Raw genomic sequence first — 24950 nt, 5'->3', positions numbered from 1 at the left:
ACTGCATCAAATAAAACTAAACAATGTTTCACACATTACAGATATTCTCAAAAGAAGTTAATTCAAACAATGCATTATGTTTCCCTTCTTAACATTATTTGCTGCATTAATTAAAAAGGACAACTAAGTGCAATGTTTTTTAACGTTTTTTTTTTTTTTTCACTTAATGGTACACTATGTAACTTTTGGCCCACTACAGGTTAAAGACAAAACTGCAGGCATTTTGCAGAAGAACATTGTTTTGGTTGTGCTTGACTCTGCGTGACTCTGCAGATGAATGACCCTTTACAACAGATAATGCTTTACAATGAACTCTGAAAGCTTCACTTTATCTGTTCAATATAATAACTTACCTGTTGAGTGATAAAAACGCTATCTCCGCGTCACTTTTATGACATTTCAAATCCCTCAGTTCTCACCAATTATAATTATTAAAAGTATTGCACATCATTTTACTCATTCCCGCATATTTTCTGCTCGCACACATAAAGCAGCCTCACAGTACTAAATCAAGTTATTTTTCGCTGCTTATGGCGCTTAAACAGTCAAATACACAAAATAATGTCAGAATGCCAGACTTGGCGAGTATTCACGTAAACATAGTCAGTTATGTTTTAAGTGAACGTAAACAGTTGAGAAAGAAAATGCATGTGCAACAGTATAATGGATCAGTGTGTCAGGTCTTAAAGTGACAGCAGCCTAATATTCCTATAATATAAGAAATATCTAAATGGCATTTCCCCCCCATGGTATCGATGTCAAAATTGTAGACAGTGAAAATGCTGAGTGGCTAGTAACTTAATTCTTAACAACAACAAAAAAGCTTCATAGTGTACCTTTAATTAATTTTTTTATTACTGAAAGGACAGTGGAGAATTTATGGGAAATGAATTGGAGTTAGGCACGAGATGGGAAAGATGTGCAAGTGGTGCGAGAGTTTCTGTAGGATAATGTTTGGTTCAGCAGAGCAGGGGTGGAATGTTCCAGACAATTTTGATTGCCACAGAAGCATCTCAGTGTCTGCCTGACAACTAGGCTATTTCCAATTGCACATGTACATGTATAGAGGATATAGTTCACAAATCTCCACAGGGGGGAGACACTGCCCATGTAATGTAATGTCAAGTATGCCAAACCCCCTTTGAAACGCCCATTCGAGGCATTGCATAGGCAGACAGCGGTGTTTACAAGAAGGCTGGGTATTAGAAATATGAGAAGCAGAGCAAGACTAGATAATAAACATTACAATTTGGATTCCTGTGCATCCATTCCTAGAGTATATAAAAATAGCAACCATGCATGTACAGTATATGGGCACAGAGGGCTTAGCAGAGACGTACTGGACAGCTACTGCGACCCAACGACCTCTGACTTTACTGCGTCTACCAGGAAGCTGAGTTCATTACACATTGTCTCGTGTCTGTAGGCCATGCGGATCTGGGCTACATTTGTCCGCCGAATGTCATTCCCCTCTGGCCCATCCTTTAGGTAATTGACCCCAAGGAAGTACTTTTTCTCCTGAGGAAAATGGCAAAGGGCTTCAGTGTTGTGCTGAACGAATATTTATATACAGTAAATGTTATGAATTGAGGATGCGCACTACCTCGTGGGAAAGGCCACTCTGCAGGACACTGTTCCTAGCGATCTCACACACGTCACATGTGCTCAACTTCCAAAGTTGGGCTGCAATAGCATACTCCTCCATTAAAGCCTCCTGCAGTACACACATAATAAAACAATTACAAAGTAGTATATTTAAAAAGCATGTAATTCCAGCACAGGTTCTCAAAGACGCAGACTTGTGTAGGCTGGAACTTCAAAATGGCAATTAATGCAAATAAAATGAAATAAAAATTTGATTTACCTAAAAACTTATTATAAATATATACTTTTTCTTTACATATTATAAATACATCTTTTAGGTAAATATTCAGTGTGATATTGATTCATACGGTCAGAATTTGGATAATTATTAATCAAAAAAGGACCATCATAACTACCTTTCCTTGCTTTTCAGAATTTTTAGAGCTGTATTTTTGATTAGAGTATTTATTATTGAGTTGTTTCAACTGTCTACAAATTATACTTTTTAAAATTCCATTCACAGTCCTGTTGGAACAATTATCGGTATATTATTTTTAACATTTTGCCCTCTAATTCATACTTTCCTTTTTCTTAACAAAGCCTTTTAGTATTTCATCTTGTTACTAGGATATATTATTAGCCAATAGGGAGTGATGTTTATATGCATTTTATGTAAGTGGTCTGCTATACTGTTAAAAGACCTAATTTAATTTCATTTTAAGCTATCAGAATTTCATCTTTCTTTTTGGCCATATAGGGCAGGCTAAATATCAGAAACTGAACCAAATTGCTAATTTTTCACAGTTTTGTCACTGATTAAAATTGAGGTGTTGTTTCCCTTAAGTATGAACTTTATATTCTCATTAAATCATACTATAGGAGCAATAAAAGCCTGATGTACCAAATATGATACTCTTTGTTTTATCGTTTTGTCTAAAGGTTCAATAAACTGTTCAGTTTCAAAAAGTGTATTTTTCTGACTATTATTTCATATGTCAGGCTTAACCTGGTTTATAAAGTCCATTATTGAATATATTTATTGAAAGTTTAGAGCATCATTTTAAATTTTAGGTGGTTACTTCAGGTAAATGTCAGAAATTGGGGTCCAGCTACACTCAATGCTACAAAAATGTTCCTGAACGGGGTTTTCACAGCGATGCCATAGCATAGAAGAACCATTTCTGCTTCCCCTAAGAACCTTCCAGTGAACCGTTCTTAAAGGGGTCATATAATGGAACATGCACTTTTACAAGTTGATTGTACTGAAATGTGTGTTGGCAGTGCCTGTACACAACCATCATAAAATGATAAAAATCCATCCAGTGTTTTTGTTTTAATCTCCTTATATGTTTTCCCGTCTCAAATCAAGCCGTTCGACCGTGTGACGTCACACGCTCGGACGCCCCTCCCATGATTGTTGATTGACAGCAGCGTTTCAACACAGACCCGCCCTCGCTCGTGAGCGCTGTCAATCATAGTCTGCGCGGATCGGCGCGGTCATTGTTGATATGCTGGAGCACTGTCTATGAGCAGAATGGCGTCTAAGCGATTGTGGTGTTCTGTTCTTGGGTGCAATAACGAACACAGCAGTCATTTTAATGTTCCTAAATCCGAACCGCTGAAGACGCAGTGGCTGAGTTTGTTTTCGAAGGGAATATTCCCCACGAGCAACGTCAATGCTTTCATGTTTGCGCGAATCATTTCTCAGCAGACTGCTTTATAAACAAGGGTCAGTATAAAGCTGGATTTGCTAAGAAGCTGCTCATGAATAAAGGATTGGTACCAGATATTCGTGTTCCTGCTGAACCTCCAGAACAACTGAAGTGAGTGTAACGTTTTATTCATCTTTATATTAATATTTATATTAATCTTTGCAAATCGCTTGCACGCGTCACGATGAATGCGTCTAAGGTTTACACTCAGGGTACATTACGGCATGTTTTCTATGTACGACGTTCTCAATATAATTCATAATCCCACGTTTACAATGAACAACGCGTTATGGTTATTGTGTTATTGTGTTACACACAGTGTACGCACAAAACAGAGAGGCGGGGTGAGCAAAGCTCATTATCATTTAAAGTCATATGCACTGAAACGGCGTGCTGAAAACAGAGCTGTTTTTGACCAGGTAAAATAAGTGTTTTCTTACAATACTAATGAGAATTTTTAATTAAAGTATATCACAAACTTTTAATTTAGACCCTAAAGAATCATATTAGCTTGTACAAAAATGGCATTATATGACCCCTTTAAAAGAACCGTTCTCCGTTCCAGTGAACCGTTCTCTCCACTTTTGTGAATCTAAAAATCTAAAGAACCCTTTCCACTATAAATAACCAATTGTGCAATGGAAAGGTTCCATTGATATTTAAGGTTCTTCATGTAACCAGCAATGGCAATAAAGAAACCTAAAGAGTGTATGAGATGGTTGTAGTTTGACCTTGGTGTAGTGGAACTGCAAGGGGTCGTCGGTGGAGAGGGACACACACAGGCCTTTGTGTAGGAACTCTCGCAGTGGGTTCTTGGAGTATTCCAGGAACAGACTGTTGTTACTCAGAGGGGACATGGCAATGGGCACTTGGGCAAGATAATACAGGTACTGCAGCACAGGACTCTGGAAAAACACACACACACACACACACACACACGTGCGTTACGTGAGAACATCAAATGCTCTGATCAGGCTCTTAGATCCGCCTGCTTTCATTTGCATGTTTTTGTACAGCGGCAGAGGCTCCATTGATTCTGGGCTCATCACTAACACAAGTACATAGTCAAATCAACTGGTAACACATGTCACATCTGCATTTGCTTTATTAATAGACTCGGGCCAAGGATCTGAACTCCTTCCTAACTCTTTTTCTCTTCTTTGCTGCCACCATAAATTAAAGTACAAAATATTTGCTAGTTTGACTAATAAGCTCTCACAATTAATAGTCATCATTCATCTTGTCAGAATGATTGCATTAGACTTTGAACTAAATTTCAAAAGCGCACTGCATAATTCCCCTCATTTTCAAGAGCTGTTGAGCACTGTAGTTTGGACTAATCTTCTACTTCTAACCTTTTTCAGGTTTAAGCCATGAGAGATGTTGTCCGCGGTGAGGAAAGCTGAAACCAGGTGTGTGATAGAACCAGCTTCTCCACAGTGTGGACGGAACTGAAAGGTACTAAGACCACGTTCCCTGTGAAAACACACATATGCAAGTTGAAAAAGTTGGGGAAAAAAATTAATAAGTTGAAAAAATTAATGGAAGATTATAGGCCCCCACTTGTTGCAAATATAATGCCAAAATAAGAAATTATAGAGCAAATTTGAGTGAATAAACATGAATAAATACAATACACACTCACCGGGCACTTTCTTGGGTACACCTGTTCAACTGCTCGTTAACGCAAATATCTAATCAGCCAATCACATGGCAGCAGCTCAATGTATGTAGGCATGTAGACATGCACTGGGTCCGAAATCACGTTCAGTCCGAGTAGGTACTATATTTAAATTTGAATTTACTTTCCGACCGCTAAAAAGTACATTTTATATAGTCTGAATAAGGGTAGTATGAATAAAATTCGGTGGTACTACATCCGCCATGTTGTTACCATCACGTGAACTACCAGCATCAGCTGCGTCGCTTCACTGCCATTCATAAACCCTCTCCCGTGGCCTCATGGGACAGCAAAGTGTCCATCGAATGCACACTTCAGAATCTCGGCGAAAGTAGTAGGCCTTTTTTAAGCACACTATATAGAGATTTATTCGATTTTGGACGCAGCACAGGTCAAGATGATCTGCTGACATTCAAACTGAACATAAGAATGGGGATGAAATGTGATTTAAGTGACTTTAAATGTTGCATGGTTGTTGGCACCAGACGGGCTGGTCTGAGTATTACAGAAACTGCTGATCGACTGGGTGTGTCTATTGCTAGAGACAAAATGCGCTATGACTATAGCATACAACATAACAGCTGCTGTAAGATATTAAAGTGCACTTTTCAGTCCGACTGATTTCGCTGATTTTTATGGCATAAAATTATCAAATTTGCTGCCGCTTTTCAAAAAAAAAATTGTGCTTATTTTATTACAGTTAAAGGGATACTCCACTTTTTTGGAAATAGGCTCATTTTACAACTCCCCCAGAGTTAAACTGTTGAGTTTGACCGTTTTTGAATCCATTCAGCCGATCTCCGGTTCTGGCGGTACCACTTTTAGCATAGCTTAGCTTAGCATACATCATTGAAGTGGACAAGACCATTAGCATTTCTAAAAAAAAAAATGACCAAAGAGTTGATATTTTTCCTATTTAAAACTTGACTCTTCTGTAGTTCCATCGTGCACTAAGACCGACGGAAAATGTAAAGTTGCGATTTTCTAGGCTGATATGGCTAGGAACTATACTCTCATTCCTGCGTAATAATCAAGAAACTTTAAAGCCGTACCATGAGTGCAGCAGGCGTAATGATATGACGCAGCGCCTGAAAATAGTTCCGTAGTGTTGACGGAAGGTAGCCTATTTTCAGGCGCTGTGTCATATCATTACGCCTGCTGCTCTCATAGTACGGCATACCTGTCAAGTTTTGGATTTGAAAATAAGGGAAATTTTCCGGCGCCCACCGCGAGCTGTCCCACCACCCCAAACAAGCTCCAGTATCCCTTACATTTTAAGACAGGTGTTATAGCCTAAATGAAAACACGCACATATATATGGTATACATAGGGTATATATTAAGAGCATTTATTTAAAGGCTTATTTGCATATTTTCTGTTCATTTAACATTGCTTGTCTTTACATTTACATTTTATTTTCATTCCACACATTATTTTCATTTCATATTGCTTTTCTTTTACAGGTTTTCTTTTCATTTGCAGTTTTTCTTTTCATTTCACATAACTTTTCTTTACTCTTTTAGTGAGTTATTGAACAAATTTGTTGCAGACTTTTTATTAACTGTTTTGAAAGTAGTGTATTTGTGGGCTGGGCCAGAGTGGTTAATTTTACATGAGAGAGCAAACAGTTCTGTTGTCTAACGTCATCCTATTCTCTGTAACAATTGTTCGTACCATGCTAAACACTCTTTCTCGTGCTGACATACATCATTCCTTCCCCGTGCGAGATGCTAAAGTCGCAGTTACAAAACTTACAAAACGCGTGACTGTCCCCCACCCTGCTCCTCTTCAGAAAAGTAAATTCGCTATCCCATTGATCGCGGTATTTAGTAGGCCTACATGAGGGTTTTGTTTTTTTGGCAGGAGTACCTTGCTCTGTCATAGCGTCCATCATCCGTTTTTGTTTGTTTTTTGTTTTCCCCGCGTTGTCACTCATCATCTGACCTCACACACTAACCTCGCGACAACTGCCACCTACAGTACCTGTAGTTATCGCGAGGCTAGTGACAGAGCTCAGATTGGGAATGTTTTGTTTTTTTACTCCGCCCGGGGTATTATTATTTTTCAATAACGCAGGTTTAAATACGGGAAAATCCTAATACGGGAGGACGGCGGGAAAGAAGGGTTAAATACGGGACTTTCCCGACCAAAACGGGATACTTGACAGGTATGTGGTACGGCAGTAAAGTTTCTTGATTATTACGCAGGAATGAGAGTATAGTTCCTAGCCATATCAGCCTAGAAAATCGCAACTTTACATTTTCCGTCGGTCTTAGTGCACGATGTAACTACAGAAGAGCCAAGTTTTAAATAGGAAAAATATCGAAACTCTTTGGTCATTTTTTTTTTAGAAATGCTAATGGTCTTGTCCACTTCAATGATGTATGCTAAGCTATGCTAAAAGTGGTACCGCCAGAACCGGAGATCGGCTGAATGGATTCAAAAACGGTAAAACTCAACAGTTTAACTCCGGGGGAGTTGTAAAATGAGCCTATTTCCAAAAACAGTGGAGTAACCCTTTAAAAACCACCAATAATCATGATGTACTTATGTAATTAGTGTTAGTGACAGTAAGATAACAGCTAATATTTTTGTGGTTCTGGTCCCCCATGCACAGGTCACTGGTGAAACCAGCATAGAAATACTCATAATTCTGCTTTGCCAAAGATACAGAATTGTGTTAGACACAATAGCTTGCACAGTATGTAATTAGTCAGTGACACTAATTATATACTGTATATCTTTACCATATAAAAATGATATCATTGTCTATTGTCCCTCTCCATCACTGAAATAGGCCTCCCCATATCGGAACTTTTCATTCCTTTTAAACACTTGTATGTTAAATCTGACTGTGTTGAAATCCCGGTGCTCCATATGTGCATCCCTGCTCACTTTATAATGGAATTCACTGCAATACAAGGGCAGGACACTTCAACACTACCTACCTCCTACCTACAGTTATTTCAAGATCTTTCTACTTCCTTTGATTTAATTTGTCAGGTTGATATAGTTAGATGAAATCATTTTTTTCAACATGAAGCCAGTTATTTTGGTTGTAACCACATAAAGAATATTATTTAGGCTATCTGAAACATTTACTGTTTCCCGCGATTGTATTTCCTGTGTACATACATTTATACCTCTTCAATGCATTCAGAGGCCCTGGGTTACTGACCCCATTGATCCGGTCCACAATCCATCCTTTATAAAGTGGAAAGATGATGTCAGTTTGTTCTACTGACAGTATTTCACAGGCTTTAACAGTATCTCAGTTGTAACCCAATATGTGTGTATTACTGATACAGTGGTATTTATAGTTGTCCTGGCACATGGTGAAACTCACACATGCCATTGGAAACCGTTTGTTCTCGAATGCTTATTCAAGGTTTATCAAAGCCTGAGAGTATAATAGAAGATCTTGCAAATATTAAAGTAATCTCTGTTTACTTCCCCCCCCCCCCCCCCCCCCCCCCCCCCACCAACAGATATAACGGAGCACATACTTCCTGAGGTTGTTGAGGACCATGATGTTGGCATACATGTGGAAGAGGTAGTAGCTGTAGGGTGGGTTGTCATCTGTTGTCCATTGCTCAGGCTTGGGGCTCTTATAAGAGAACATGTGATCGCTATGCTTGGATTCATCATCCACACTGTCAAAGCCAGTCACCTGAGAAAAAAGGGACGTTCAATGAGTAATGTGTGATAGAGTGCACTTCAAAATAAATAAGTTCTTACATTGCATTACCTATCATGATATAATTAAAACTTCTTTTTATATAAAATACACTATATGGATAGAAGTATGTGGACACCAGCTTGCACTCCTCTGAGAAGGTTTCCACTGACTAGATGTTGGAAAATGGATGCAGGGATTTGCTCCCATTCAGACACAAGAGCATTAGTGAGGTCAGGCATTGGTCAGAGGTCAGACGTTGGCTGATGGGGCCTGACTCGTGGTTGTCATTTTAATTAATCCTTGAAAATATGTTGAGTGGAGTTCATATCTGGGTCACATTTTTCATGCTGGAGCAGAAAATATCCACCCTAAACTGTTTGAATTTTGAAAGCACACAATTCTCTAAAACGTTATTGCATGCTATGAAAAATAAGATTTGCATTCACTGGAATTGCTGTTTTATTCAAACCAGGTAATTACAAGGGAGTGTCGACATGGCCTTGTGATATTTAAAACAGTTGAATTTTACATGAAGAACATTTTTTTTACATCTAATATGAACCTTGAACTTACATATTTTAGAAATACGTGGAGCTCTTTGTGCTTCTGAGGATTCACTGTAGCCTCAAATAGAGGAAGGAAAATGTTCTCAAGCATCTTGGCAAAATTAGGAATCAACTTACGTGACTTGAAAATGTCACTAGAAGAAATAAACATAACATAATTACAAAACAAGATATACAATTTTTTGGAAAATACTGAATATATTAAGAATGAATGTAGCTACTTACTATATTCTGGGCACCTGAATGATCCAGCGCATGTTTGGAGAGTACACTTTGTGCTGAATAAACCAATGGGAGAGACTTTCCCACTCCTCTGGGGAACGACCATAGATGGACAGTCGTGGTTCGGCATGCTGATACTTGCTCTCCTCCAGATCATGTGCTACTTCCTAAAAGAGACAAAAAGACAAATTCGTGCTAAATTAGTACCGCGCTTACCGCATGACATGTAATGATGTGCATTTTACACATTAACATTTCTGCATTTAGCCGATGCTTTTATCCAAAGGGACTTACAAGAGAGGAACAAATCAATGTGTCAAGGAGCCACTAATATAAAAGTTAGAGAAGAGAAGAAATGTAGAGATTTCTTTTCTTAATTTCTCTCAATAGGCCCATCCACTATACTGCGGAGATACTTGGTGCTCGTGTATAGTTTGTTAGTCTTGTTATGACAAAATGACTATACCTTGATTAAGCGGGCAAAATACTCTCCTTCGATGTAATTGTCAGTCTTCAAGTAGATTTCCCTTAGCTCACTTGCTCCTACTGGATTGTACTTGGAGTTGAATTTGTCAAAGCGATGAAAGGTTTGTCTGCCCTGTGAATACACTAAACATGACGCATACTGTACAAGCAACTAGCATATCCTCGGGCTGTTAACATATAGATAAGACGTTACTTACGGCATGGACATCTAAGGAGTCTACAGTAAGATCATAAGGGTCCATGTTCAGGTTGTTAAACACCTGTTTGAGAGTTAGTTTAAGCCCTGCCTTCTCCAGGACGACTCTCTCTGGATCAGTTTTATTGGTGGTTTGGATGAAATCAAGCAGGTGTTTCTGGCTCATACATGCTGCTGCATGAATATGTGTGTCTACCTGTAAGAGAGTACTTGTGTACATTAAGACCGCAGTGGATATCACATTTACATAAACCAATGAGTGTTTCAAATTATACCTTTCTAACATTGTAGAAATCTCTATGAGGAACACCCTTGAGTTCTTTTAGTTCCGCCATTTCGTTGAGCATTTCATGTAGGTAAAACTTTGACCCAAGGAAGTTTAGTCGTCTATGGCAGTATGTCTTACTGTTTAAAGAAGAAATATGTTCAGCTTTACATCTTGGATATGCAAATACAGAGACTTGATGACCGTTGTGGTAATATTGGTTGGAGACTTACGTAGGCCCATCAATGATCATGGCGAGCACATGACTCATGTCAATGGCAAATGTTTCCAGGTCTGGATAAGGCAAACAGCGTGGTTTGTTCATGCTCAGAGCTTCATTGTTTTCATATACATAAATAATGCCATCCTTCATCTTCATCTGATAATTGAGGTTCTCTGGAATATTCTCCATGCTGTAAGGGTCCTCTCCCTCACCAGGGCAGGGACAGATATCTGTGGAGAGCAGAAGGTTTCACCAAAAAAAGAAAAGAAAGAAAGGCTAGGCAGACTTAGCTGGTGAAGCTGGTTGACCAGGAAAGGTCAACTGGTTAAGTTAGAAAGAAGACATCAGTAGACCAATACAGTATCCTTTGCTGGTGATCAGCATTAAAAGATGCTGTTTTCCCCTTCAGAATCGTTCCCATTCTAGTGCTTATTTTTCTTAGTTGTTCTTATTTGAGCTACACACAACTCATGTCAACTCTTATGTCTTCTAAAATTAGTTCAACGTTGATGTCTTGGGAAGGGACATAAAGAGGAACATCAAGCAAACATTTGTAATCAGAAATCCCACTGAAATGTTTACAGAGCCATAAATAAACCTAGAATGAGAACATGGTCTCCATCCAAGTCACATCTGGTTATGAACCCTGTGCAAATGCAGATGTACCTGGAAGAGTTTCATCTTCTTCTGTCCACATTTCATTTGCTGCAATACGTAGGAACTGTGTAGTGGTCCGTGGGAACCGGTGATATGCCAGTTTTGAGTATTTTTCTCGAATAAAGAGAGCTTTTAGCAGACTTTTAGCTGCTTGCTCATAATCCTCAACTGTAATCTGAAAGTGCACAGTGAAACATGAGTGCGTTTTGTGAAACAAAACATGATTGTTAAAACATGATCAGCTGTTAAAAGAGCCTTTATTTGAACTTTCAACAAATTATGACAGAATGTAGAGCAAGGTGGTTGATAGTCCATTCGAATAATACACACCCCAGCACAGTAGTCTCCGCTAATGATGACTCTTTGATACTCCGGCAAATTTTGTGAGATTGAGGAGCAGGTAGAGGAAGGGGAAATGAGGGGGGTCACCACACCCCGGACACTCTCCGTACTTAATGGGATTTGCAGTGACATAGATTGAGATCGAATAATCTTAAAACTCTTCTTCCTACAGAGGATTAAAGCAAATGGGGGCTAAAAATTAATTCACTAAGCACATGAATCATTAATTGCCCTGCTGGAAAATCCAATGAAATCTAGCTTCTGATGGTAGCTGGTTTGACATGTTTTCAAGATGGTCCAAGGTGGTCATTAACTGGCAATCCTAGAGGGCTATACTGTCCTGCACAGTTTAGCTCTAACCCCAATTAAACAGCTAATAAAAGGTATTCAGAATCACTAGAAATGTCCGCGCAGGTATTCTGTGACAGGATGGAGCAAGGACATTAGCCCTTCCAGAGCAAAATTGGACAACCTGGGTCTACATGGTTGACTTGTTGGTGGACTTGGTTTCAACCAGACCATATTGGTTACGCTGGTACCAAATTTGACCAGCAGCAAACCAGCTACCATGATCAAAAGACCAGCTTGTCCTCCATTGACTGGTTTGGCCTGGTGTTTCAAACCAGCAACTGGTAGCAGTCTACAGTGAAAATCAAAATGATGCTGACCGTTTGGCACTTTCTTCTGACTGTTGCTCAGCCAGTTCTCTGAGTAGCTCCCTCTGTCTGGCTTCCTGCAGGCCAATGGGACAGTCCTCAGGGACAGTGTACATGGAAAGGACATCTTTAGTGTCCTCTTCCTTTATTGCCGAGGCATACACCTTCTCTGCCAGTAGACGAACTTCCTCGTCCACATCACTCAGAGCAATCTTCGGAAACTGCCGCGGCATATCTGTAAAGAAGCATGTTTTAACACACCTCGGTAACATTAAGCTGCTGAATTCTTGAAGTCATCTCTCAAGGCCTATGTCCGGCGATCCCATAAGCATGTCCCATTTATAAGTCATGTTGAAATCAAACAAGTGTTTAGTGTTCAAAAGTGCTGTACTAGTCCATAAGTTGCTGTCACTGCTAAAACAACAGGGTTACTTTGATGAATGTTTCATGGCTCATGTGAACATGCTTGCTGTAAATAGTCCTGAGATGCCATGTGCATTCCCAGGCCGTTGATTCAGGCCAGCAAAGTCAGTCACTAGGCCAGTGCACAGCTGCAGATACACTGCCCAATAAAACAGTTATGCTTGTGTAAGGGCAGATCAAGTGTCTGAGCCCTGGCTTTGACTTCTCCCTGAACAGTTAAGAACATCGTCCCCAGTGGTCACATCAAATGCTATCCAGGGCAAAAAACAGATCCCTTTGTCATGGTTTCCATTCTTCATGGTCGTTCCAAGAAACTCCCATACCAAGTAGAATGTGTGCCTGTCATACTGACTGTTGTACCAGCTGTGTAACAATAGGTGCCACAGACATCTGAGAACAAGCCAGAGCATATCTGGCATGAAACTGGTGCATATTCCACCTAGATCTATTGATGATCACAATCACTTTTAATCACAATCACTCTCCCCACATGATCACAAGCTTCAATATCTCCTCCATTACACAAGCCTGGTTTCCATTAGTTTTCTAAATGTTGATTAAAAAAACTGTTGTGAAATGACAGCATTTCCACTAACCGATGTTATGCGAATAAAACATAATTTTTCCTCTCGCTATTCCAAAAATCATGGCGACGGATGTTGGTAGGTTTACGTATATTGCAGCCACCGCACTAGCCATTATTTTTATTCGAAGGAGACGTACAGTACACGTGTTATCCAAGCATTAATGGCAAGGAAAGCCCCTTATACTTGGCAGCGGCCATGTATGAGGTTTTTCTGGGTGCATCTCTCTCATATCTGCTTCGAGGTCTTGATAAATTGTGCAGACTGATCTCATGAAATGGCGTATGTATGACACGCCAATTCGTATTTCCATTTTTGGCGTGCTATCAACACGAATAATCGCTTTTCAGCGTGTTTATCAACGCCGTTGACTTAACGTTATTACTGTATATATAAATGTATGACCTACCCCAACCCCGTCCCTAAACCTACCCATCACTGGGGTTAATACCATTTATGAGTCTTCCCCTACCATCCTAGGAAAAAAAATATTGCTCCACAGATGTAAATATACATTTTGCTTCGTTTCGCTCGGACATTTAACGGCGTACACATACACGCGGAATCACTCGGACGTTTAACGGCGTAGACATACACGCAAAAGATGACGGTTAATTTCGACGTGGACACACGCGGATAGCTCAAAATGCGTATAGATAACACGCCACTTGACTTGAAAGTGGCGTGTATGTTTACGCAAAGTCATGATGTCATGTTGAATTGTGGCATTTCTTTGTTGTTTAGAATCCAGTATTCCCAAATTATTTTGTCTTTTATGAGATTAATAAAGAACTTTCTCATCTTCTGTCCAAACATACTGCTCCATCTTTAAAGAATGATCATGTGACATTTACATAAGGCAGGTGAGGTGTAAATACGAAAAAACTGTTCCCATTGCAGTTTTGTGAAATAATCCTTTTCAAATAGCCTGAAAAATCACCTTAATGCAAGCGGAAACATTTTTTTTTTTTCGATATATGGGAGTTTTTGCAAAATAAACATGCTTCCATTGGGCATATTTTCAATTCGTAATTTCAATAAGGGCAATGTAAACACAGCTATTGAAATCAAATTCTGTCAAAAAAAAATAATGCTGACTAAAGGCATTCCTTAGATGCTCTCAATTTGGTTTTTATAGACTATTGCATCTGTTTTCACCACAAACTTTCCTTAGGACCACTGGTTTTAAATGCTGTGAGGACGACAAGGAAGTTCTACCCTGCCACTGTACCTAGAAGACTTGCCAGAAAATAGTTACTGGTTCTGGTACACTCTGTTCTGTCTGTGGAAACCTGACATGCACAGCTGTGCGACTGCAGCCATTCTTACCTTCAACCCCCGTCAGCGCCATCTCGGCTTCGGCTGTTCTTAGCGGGTGCACTTCAAATGGGTTACTTGGTATATGTTTGGGTGTGCATGTGTGTGGTGTGGGCCATGTCCAGTCGCACTCTGAGAAACTGCTGTCGTCTAACTGCCGTTTTATTTTCTTGAGTATCTCTCTCCCTCTCTCTATTTTAAGAGGTAGAAAGCCTCACGTCCACAGAGCTACTAATCCTTTGAATATGTTACCACCGCCTGTCAACAAAAAGCGACCCTGGATCCAACAGAAAACCGCTTACAAACAGGACCTTGCTCAATCCTCCCAACCCATCTCATGCGTACATACAAACCTGGCTTTCCCAACTCATTTTAGGGGGTCGTGAGGGATTTACTCGCTCACTACCCCTAATATCCAGTCCCACAAAACCCAGAGCTGATCTCCGAAACCCAACTGTCCACGTGAACGGAGTCTGTGGCCAAAAGAGCATCTGCTTTGACAGCTTCAGCCATCCCTCACCCCCCGACAACAGCGTTTAATCCCAGCTCTGACCTTGCTTTATGCACGTATCATTTGAGCCCCAGATAAACAGTCCTGCTGGCCATTAGCAGGGGTCTACATGAGGCATAATGTCACTAAAAGTCCAGAGGTAATCACCACCGAAACTGATACCTCTTGGTTACTTCAGAGCTTAAACTGGGTGTTGACAGAAAGGGTGCTGTTCATGTTGTCCCAGAGCATGGGAGCATGCCCAGCATCTATTTGTATCACATCCACTTGAAACCATAGAATAAACAAACCATCTCACCCTTTGCCTTTACAGAGAGAGTGATCGTTTGAAGTGCACAGCAAGATCCACTTGCGCATTTACCCTGGTATGGAAAGCAGACTGTAAAAAAATCATTGTGAGGGGACAAAGGGGAAGTAGGTTTACCTGATCCAACTGTTGTCCTTTATGCTTTTATCTCATACCTTATCCAGCTGGAGCTCCAACAGCAAAACCTACCTAACTCTCTCTGTCAGACCAAGTGCGCCTGTCAGCCTGACCTGAAAACTGGAGACAAGTCACATGATGGCGACACAATCCTGGTGATGTGTTGGGTATTATTACAGGCTGCTTGGACATGGCAGGGGGAGGAACTGGAAGTGGATTTGTCAGGAGGGAATTAAGATACAGCTTGAATATCTCATTCTCTCTCCCATATATCAATCAGATGGAGTTCTGGATCATGTGACTAAGGGATTTGAGGGTCTGTGTGGTGCAAAGCTTTATCAGAGATTAATGTAGTACAGGCAAGTTCTAATGGCTTCAACTCAGAGTTGATGAGTGTGTGAGCAAAACCGAAGCCATGATCTGTTATATAAGCTGTGCATGTCTCTTTGAATGCCTTGCTACAATGAGGCTGTAAATGCTTGTGTAAATAATGAATGACTACCACTCTGCTTTCTTGCACCTAAGGGTCTATTTGCTGGCTCAGACGTGCTTTGCCATCAAGAGGCCCTGTGTACACTGTACCTACACACAATGTATCAGGTTGTATAGCCGTCTTTGCATATAAAGCTGAGATAGAACACATTGAATAAAAAGACATCATTTACTTTAATCCATAAACATAAATAATAGCATTTCCTATTAGCAAGAAATCATTATTTTCTCTGCTTTTCCAAAGGTACATTTCTTCTCCATCTTTCGTGCTCAGCGCTCAGGTTTCACTCTTGCTCTAGCCGTTATCAGCACGATCTATGCTAGGGGTTAAAAGGATCGTGGTTAATCCGTGATCCGTACGGACCAGGACCCACGGTTCGGCACACGTGTTTTGCTGATTAATTGCTAGGTTTCACAAACAGTTCAATACCCGAGGACTGTTATCTGTGCGCACAGCACAGCCGCACACACCTGAAGGGTGCGCACACAGAGAGGCGCATTTATGATACCTCTTATGCATCTCCGTGAGCTTGAACGGACACATACACACAAACTTATGTCAAAATACTAGTCTTGACAAATATTCTCATACAGAGTTGGTTATGTCTTAAGTGACAGTAAAGAGTTGAGAAAGAAATCGGGTGTTTATCATTATATTGGATCCATGCATTGGGTCTTAAAGTGTGCTAAGTCATTGATGTTGTCAAACCACAAAACACAGCTTTAACAAAAATTAATCTATATTTTATACAGTGAACAACACTATAATGTTATTTTACATTTAGGCCTAATTATTACATGTCTGTACCTAATTACACTACAGTTAGACCTTACTTTATTTGTCATATTGTCAAATTGTATCTATGCTTGTAATTAGTGTATTTGATCTTAACAACCCCCAATAAGTACATAGTATACTCATGAGAAACTGAATTGTAAAATAAAGCGATACCGTAATTGTATATAAAATGCTGATGTGTTATTGCTTGATGAAGCTTGTAAGACTACTGTGAGAATATCGTGAGATTCAAGATTGGAGGACAGACTTGTGACAGGGATGCAGACAGGAATAGCAGGACCCATGTTTGTAACCCCCTTTATACTAAAAATGTCGGGGGGTTTTCTTAAACTAGCTAAACAAACTCTATTCTCGATCATTGTAATTTCACGGTATCATACCTACATGTTTCTTCTACCTTGCACTTTTACTAGAATTTGTATTGCGGCACTTTCTCATGTTACTGGCTCCTTATGATGAATTATGCTGTAGCAATTCCTTTGGAAGGCATTTGCTTATTTTATTAACAAAATAATGTAAATGTTTCTGCAATGTCTCCCTCATTTTAGGCCCAGGGTAACATTCCTAGTTGCCCCCATCTGGTAGGAATCAGAAACAATTCCTGAAGACAACAGTTCAATTATGAAATAAAAAGTGCTGCAGTAAAAAAAAATTATATTACTGATACTGATATTAGACAGTCTCTTGCTGCAGGATAGATAGAGAGAGAGAGAGAGAGAGAGAGAGAGAGAGAGAGAGAGAGAGAGAGAGAGAGAGAGAGAGAGAGAGAGAGAGAGAGAGAGAGAGAGAGAGAGAGAGAGAGAGAGAATAATGGCTCACCCTTTCCTATACATGGGCTGGAGAGCTGCTTCACTATGGGAGTCTGGAGTCTTCGCATCATTTCCTGTGTGCTCAGGCTTGGAGAGTGAAAGGACAAAACAGCATGTGCAGGAGCGGGATGAATAAGTGGGTATTTCTCAGCATTATTGCAACAGATTTGAATGAGGCATTTACATATTTATATATAGATTTGACGCTATGCTGAATAAGTTCATCTATTTGTACCATTGATTCGAAGTTCCCGTAAAGGGTATCAATAAACATACAAAACACTTTTGAAGAATAAATGTATGATAACAGTTTGCATATTAGTGTGGTTTGTACTGCATCACGAGAAAGAGAAATAGGCATTTATTTATAATGTAATAATGTTAGTAATCTCATTGAAGCACTTACCCTGCCTCAGATCTTACAGAACTCTGTGTCTTTTCCGCAGCTGCACCGCAAATACAAACCCATGATGTTCTCACAGGAAAGAAATTAAAGGAAAAGAAGAAGAAGAAAAAACTCACTCAGTTCTGCCCCCCAGTGATGTATGAGATATGGCACTTGAAATTCACTAAGCAAAGAGAGGAAACAGTCATTTAGCCACCTCACATCTGGAGTCAAAACACAGGGCTATAAAATTACACATTTCTTTCACTGATGTTTAACATTATGCAACTAGACAGTGTAAAGATGAGGAAAGTAAAGTAGTATATTTTCTTTCTGTCGTAGGCTAATTCATTATTGCCCCCTTGTGGAGATGTGTACATATGTCCTTCAACAACAAGAAGTATTTGGACTATTACTATACTTATTAAAAATTGATGAATGTCATTGAATACCAAACCAAGGTCAATTACATGTATTATAGTCCTAATAAAAAAAAGTGCTTTACTATTAACCAGACACTTAAAGCCCCTCCAACCCCAACCTGCCATCCCTTAAAAAAAAAAAAAAAAGAAAATGTGTTTTTATGCTTTTAGTTTATTAGTAACATTTTAGTTTAAAAAAATGAATACAGTGCACTTTAAATTTGGACGGATTTATTATTTTTCAAGTAGTCTCTGGTCTGTTGACCGCAGTTCTATATGACTTTAAATGTTGCTTTGGACTTATATTCCTTGTAAAAAGTGCTTTACAGATAGGCTAAATCTGATTTTCATTTTTATGCTAGTGGGTAGAAAAAATAACAATACAAATTAAATATCCCAATAAAATGTTTTATTACATTTGCTTTGGCTTTAGTAGGCTACAGTGGCAATATAAAAGCCGATTATTATTATTTTTAAAATAATTTATTTATACTTAGCCTATGATGCCATTTTCTACCATTACACTGTATAGGTGGGTCTTTATACATTCAAAAATATAGCTACTTTTTTAATTAAGGAAGGTAATTATATCTCCTGCAAAGGGATTATTATATTGGGGTTTTGGGCATTAAACAGAAAAACACACTGATCTATTGACATCGCATGGTCTCTCTATCTCTCTCTCTCTCACACTCACACACACACTCATTACCAGACATTTAAGCGGAAGCGACTTTAACAATAAAATAATTTCGGGAAAGCCGCACATACACACAGTAATTGACATTCACACGCTCTCTGATGCTCTATGCACAGCAACAGCTCAACCCTCCGTTATTTCTAAAACGACGCAATTAGTAACGGAGGCTTATGCTGTTGTAGAAAGATGCGTTATTTCACATTTTACCTGGCGTTGCTTCAGCGTGACGGTCTCCTCTCCTTGCACATTTCCCCGCTGCGCACTCATTCGATGATGGGCGGGGAAAAGTAGAATGATAGAAGTGATCATGCACCAATTACAACAAAGAATCTCGAGTTTCACAAGACAACACTGGACACAGTTAAAGGGGAAGCTAACAGTACAGTAGCAACAAAACAATTGCTACGCATATTTATTCTTAGAAGTCGTTCAAAAACTCCGGTTCAAAAGGTAAGGGTGGGGGGGGGGGTGCTCTGTGCTTTTAAGAGGGCTCTGTGCTTTTAATGGCCCATGACGAAGTAAAAACTGTAATAAATAAATAATGTAATATTTTGTGTAAATACTTGAATGCAGAAGTACACCGAACAAACTGTCATATTATTATAACAGCACGTTAGAAAAAATACATACATGGATAATTATTTGAGAATGTTATACAAGTCCTGTCTGTAGCCTATTTTTCTTTGTTTTAATTACCACAATAGACAACAGTATATAAGTGTAATTATAGAAATCTTAAAAATATGTCATTCAAATAGGCCTATATGTCTTCAAAAGGCAAATACAATTGTATCTTCATTTTAAATGGGTAGAAATATATTAAATAATTTCTAGCAATTTGAAAAATGTTTTAAAAGTTAAATAAACATTTAATGACCTATAAGCCTTTCACATATTTCTACACTAATTATATAAAACTATACTGTCAGTGTACCATAGTTATACAACTGAACAAGATCATTTCCATTCAAAGGGATGGTCAGGGTGGGGGTTGAGGGATAAGGTGAGGACTCAAAGATGCAGAGATATAGGCTTTTTATGTAATAAAAAATAAAACAAAAACAAACAAAAACTACCCCGTGGGGGAAAACAGAACCAGTCAGCTTCACTTGGAAGGACAAGACTTGGTAGCAGGGGCAGGACACGACATGGCTTCAGGGATCAGGACACAAGGAATATAAGACAACGAACTGGCACAGGACTGAAAACACAAGGAGAATAAGGGTACGTTTACACAGCAACGGCTTAAAACGGAGAAGTTTTTCCTTTGGGTTTTCCAGGTACAGAAGACACCACTGTCAAAACGATCCCCATTCACGGATCCAAGAAAATTACTAAAAACCCTGTATTCTGCTGCCAGGCCATTATATGGCGATGAAACACTATAGACTGAACACGTAATATGCATGTGCTGCTGTGCATGACGTCATCGTCTTCAGAGATTCGCGTTTTTTTTGTTGTTTACACAGAGATCGTTTTCAAAAACTTGCACTTTGAAACCCGTTTTCAAAACTTTGCGTTTTCAGGCACCCAAAACGCTGTTGTCGTCTAATGAACGATCAAAACGCATAAAAAGTTTTACGTTTTTAGTCAGTTTTAGTTTTTATCAGCCCCAAAATAGGGAGCAAATAAGGCAGGTAAAGAGGGAGGACAGGTGGGGCAAAAAAAAAAAAAAAATCAGGTAACAAGATGGGCGGGGTTAAGACAATAGACAGGAGAGCACATTGCATAAGGTAAAATACATGACAAGCCAAGATGGCCACCACCACGCCAGAGCCCTCTGTCAAGATGGCCGCCACACCTGTGTTGGCTCCACTCCCGAGTTCAGTCCAGAGGTGACTCCCGTCACCATCCAGTGTCCAGACGACTCCAGTCCTCGTCCAGTGTCTAGAGACGACTCCAGTCATCGTCCAGTGTCCAGAAACGAATGCAGTGTCCAGAGCTGACTCCAGTCCTCATCCAGAGACGACTCTAGTCCGCTTCCAGTGTCCAGAGGTGACTCCAGTCCTTGTCCAGAGACAACTCCAGTCCTCGTTCAGTGTCCAGAGACGACTTCATTTCCCACCCAGTGTCTAGAGGTGACTCCAGTCCTCGTCCAGTGTACAGAGACGACTCCAGTGTCCAGAGATGACTCCAGTCCTCGTCCAGTATCCAGAGGGGACTCCAGTCCTTGTCCAGAGGGGACTCCAGTCCCCGTCCAGTGTCCAGAGACGACTCCAGTCCTCGCCCAGTGTCCAGAGACGACTCCAGTCCCTGTCCAGTGTCCAGAGACGACTACAGTCCTCGTCCAGTGTCCAGAGACAACTCCAGTCCCCCTCCAGTGTCAAGAGACGACTCCAGTCCCGTCCAGTGTCCAGAGACGACTCCAGTCCCCGTCCAGTGTCCAGAGATGACTCCAGTCCCCGTCCAGAGACGACTACAGTCCTCGTCCAGAGACAACTCCAGTCCCCGTCCAGTGTCCAGAGATGACTCCAGTCCTCGTCCAGTCTTCAGAGAGACGACTCCAGACGCCCAGTGTCCAGGGGACTCCAGACAACTTCAGTCCAAAGTCCAGAGGTGACTCCAGTCCTCACCCAGTGTCCAGAGATGACTCCAGTGTCTAGAGGTGACTCCAGTCCTCGTCCAGAGATGACTCCAATCCCCGTCTAGTGTCCAAAGACGACTTCAGTCCCCGTCCAGTGTCCAGAGGTGACTCCAGTCCTCGTCCAGTGTTCAGAGATGACTCCAGTCCTCGTCCAGTGTCCAGAGATGACTCCAGTCCCCGTCCAGTGTTAAGAGATGACTCCAGTCCTCGTCCAGTGTCCAGAAACGACTCCAGTGTCCAGAGGTGACTCAAGCCCTCGTCCAGTGTCCAGAGGTGACTCCAGTCCTCGTCCAGTGTCCAGAGATGACTCCAGTGTCCAGATGACTCCAGTCCTCGTCCAATGTTCAGAGATGACTCCAGTGTCCAGAGGTGACTCCAGTCCTCGTCCAGTGTCCAGAGAATACTCCTGTGTCCAGGTGACTCCAGTCCTCGTCCAGTGTCCAGAGGTGACTCTAGTCCTCGTCCAGTGTTCAGAGACAACTCCAGTCCTCGTCCAGTGTCTAGAGACGACTCCAGTCCACGTCGAGTGTCCAGAGACGACTCCAGTCCTCATCCAGAGAAGACTCCAGTCCTCGTCCAGTGTCCAGAGGTGACTCCAGTCCCCGTCCAGTGTCCAGCTGTGACTCCAGTCCCCGTCCAGTGTCCAGCGGTGACTCCAGTCCTCGTCCAGTCCTCGTCCAGTGTCCAGAGGTGACTCCAGTCCCCGTCCAGTGTCCAGGGGGCTACCCGTCGGAGGCCAAGGCTGTGGCCATCCTTGAGACGCTCAGCACTGAGTTGCCGGCTTCACCCTGGTCTCCCGAGCTACCTGCACCGCCATGGTACCCTGAACTGCCTACTCCGCCCTGGTGGCTCCCTGAAGCCGCTGTTTTGAGTTTGCTTGTCTGTTTTCCTGTTCTGTGATTGTCTTGTTGTTAATATGATCCCCTTCCCCTGTTGTCTTGTTCTGTCAGGACCACTATCGTCAAATACGATTGACAATTAGCATACAGTTTGGATTGGTGGTATGGTTCCGTTCTGGGCAAGAACTCCCTGCGCATCCATACAGCCTGGATAAGAGCAGGGAGAGCAGCAATAACACCCCTAAACAGACCTGAACCAACATGAATGTATTGCAGATATCATAAATTCAATATTTTAAAGTACAACATAATTTGAGAATTTATACTGATTCAAGGGGAATCAGAATGCCAAATCCTGACCTGACTAGAGGAGGAGCTGGGGATGAAGGAGGGTAATTAGCTCCTGAGAAACGCTATAGCTGCTGATAAAACTGAAGGAGCTTCTATATGTAGTGATAGGCGTGGTATTCCTATACAGGTCCTTCTCAAAAAATTAGCATATTGTGATCAAGTTAATTAATTTACATAATGTAATGATAAAAATTTAACTTTCATATATTTTAGATTCATTGCACACCAACTGAAATATTTCAGGTCTTTTATTGTTTTAATACTGATGATTTTGGCATACAGCTCATGAAAACCCAAAATTCCTGTCTCAAAAAATTAGCATATTTCATCCGACCAATAAAAGAAGTGTTTTTAATACAAAAAAAAGTCAACCTTCAAATAATTATGTTCAGTTATGCACTCAATAGTCAATACTTGGTCGGGAATCCTTTTGCACAAATGACTGCTTCAATGCGGCGTGGCATGGAGCCAATCAGCCTGTGGCACTGCTGAGGTGTTATGGAGGCCCAGGATGCTTCGATAGTGGCCTTAAGCTCATCCAGAGTGTTGGGTCTTGCGTCTCTCAACTTTCTCTTCACAATATCCCACAGATTCTCTATGGGGTTCAGGTCAGGAGAGTTGGCAGGCCAATTGAGCACAGTAATACCATGGTCAGTAAACCATTTACCAGTGGTTTTGGCACTGTGAGCAGGTGCCAGGTCGTGCTGAAAAATGAAATCTTCATCTCCATAAAGCTTTTCAGCAGATGGAAGCATGAAGTGCTCCAAAATCTCCTGATTGCTAGCTGCATTGACCCTGCCCTTGATAAAACACAGTGCACCAACACCAGCAGCTGACTGTGGGTACTTGACACTGGACTTCAGGCATTTTGGTATTTCCTTCTCCCCAGTCTTCCTCCAGACTCTGGCACCTTGATTTCCGAATGACATGCAAAAACTGAGCAACAGTCCAGTGCTGCTTCTCTGTAGTCCAGGTCAGGCGCGCGCTTCTGCCGCTGTTTCTGGTTCAAAACTGGCTTGACCTGGGGAATGCGGCACCTGTAGCCCATTTCCTGCACACGCCTGTGCACGGTGGCTCTGGATGTTTCTACTCCAGACTCAGTCCACTGCTTCCGCAGGTCCCCCAAGGTCTGGAATCGGTCCTTCTCCACAATCTTCCTCAGGGTCCGGTCACCTCTTCTCGTTGTGCAGCGTTTTTTGCCACACTTTTTCCTTCCCACAGACTTCCCACTGAGGTGCCTTGATACTAGTGATGTTACATATGACACTGAAGCTTCGATGTGCGTATCGCGAAAGCGAAGCAATTTCTAATGAAGCCACGTATCGGGGTGTGTATTGGTTTCCCAGAGGTCACGTGATCGATGACAAACGAAGCCTCACTTTCTGTCCAATCACGTGCGCATCTCGCTTTGGGTGTCGGATGGTTTGAAGGTCCTTGTTGGCTCAGTCTGGTTGATGGGTTTGTGAGGAGAGTGCTGTACTTTGAAAGTTAATCAATACATTACATTTAAATAACCAAAACTACTTATTATTTTGTTGTTGTTGTTGTTGTGTCTTTTTGTTTTTGTAAGATTGTTGCACTTTTGGTGTTTTTTAGGTAATTTGGTGTTGGTATTTGGGTGTTTGGTGACGGGTTTATATTTACAGCAATGGCAACAGCCAAAAAAAGGAAGACTTCCCCTAACTGGGAATATTTTGAGCTTATAGCTCCAATGTATGAATGCATTTCTAAAAAAGAAATAAAGAAATAAATATTTATTTATTTATTTAGTATTATTTTATTTTTTATCATTGTATTGTATAATTGTTGACCGTTGATGTGTCTTATATTCAGTCAATGTACATGTACAGTCACTCCCAACAAAAAAAAAATGTATCCTCACACTTCTGTGGAAACCTTTGGCTTCTGTTGGAAAGTGCTGTAGACCAGCACAAACAAAGCTCAAATGCCACTTCTGATGCGATCGTAGAAGTGGATAAATACCTTACAGAGACAAACATACAAAGAGCTGAAGATCCACTTGAATACTGGAGAATGCAGA

General features: G+C 40.8%; 1 protein-coding gene across 6 annotated transcripts; it reads right to left on the bottom strand.

Annotated features, from left to right (window-relative positions):
- Positions 1-819: 819 nt before the first annotated feature.
- Positions 820-19439, bottom strand: ampd3a (adenosine monophosphate deaminase 3a). 6 transcript variants are annotated; one of them, XM_056265755.1, is made up of 17 exons: positions 19343-19439; positions 18151-18197; positions 17639-17715; positions 12282-12504; positions 11602-11779; positions 11281-11446; positions 10625-10844; positions 10402-10531; positions 10128-10322; positions 9911-10042; positions 9448-9611; positions 9230-9356; positions 8484-8647; positions 4652-4772; positions 4028-4201; positions 1604-1714; positions 820-1518 (listed from the first exon to the last, which is right to left on the bottom strand). In XM_056265755.1, exons 3-17 carry the CDS (start codon positions 17697-17699, stop codon positions 1348-1350), a joined length of 2337 nt encoding a protein of 778 aa, XP_056121730.1. In that variant the 5' UTR covers positions 17700-17715; positions 18151-18197; positions 19343-19439; the 3' UTR covers positions 820-1347. The 6 variants fall into 6 exon arrangements, with proteins under 6 accessions (XP_056121730.1, XP_056121732.1, XP_056121731.1 ...); XM_056265757.1 differs by lacking the exon at positions 18151-18197 and having other exon boundaries at positions 19343-19403; XM_056265756.1 differs by lacking the exon at positions 19343-19439 and having other exon boundaries at positions 18035-18160.
- Between the last annotated feature and the right edge of the window lie 5511 nt (positions 19440-24950).

Source organism: Rhinichthys klamathensis, unplaced genomic scaffold (assembly GCF_029890125.1).
Source record: "Rhinichthys klamathensis goyatoka isolate OS25496 unplaced genomic scaffold, OSU_Roscu_1.1 h1tg000240l_1, whole genome shotgun sequence".
In the NCBI taxonomy this organism is placed as follows: Eukaryota; Metazoa; Chordata; class Actinopteri; order Cypriniformes; family Leuciscidae; genus Rhinichthys; species Rhinichthys klamathensis.
The sequence above is the reverse complement of the archived record's forward strand: the minus strand, read 5'-3'. Positions and strand labels throughout refer to the sequence as shown.

What these genes read in the sequence shown, in the direction of transcription:
- ampd3a (XM_056265755.1), bottom strand. Translation starts at nt 17,699, where the DNA reads ATGATGCGAAGACTCCAGACTCCCATAGTGAAGCAGCTCTCCAGCCCA. An exon ending in AGAAGATGAAACTCTTCCAG is followed by an intron (nt 10,845 to 11,280) that starts GTACATCTGCAT and finishes TGCTCTCCACAG; the next exon opens with ATATCTGTCCCTGCCCTGGT. An exon ending in ATTCAGGTGCCCAGAATATA is followed by an intron (nt 9,357 to 9,447) that starts GTAAGTAGCTAC and finishes TATTTCTTCTAG; the next exon opens with TGACATTTTCAAGTCACGTA.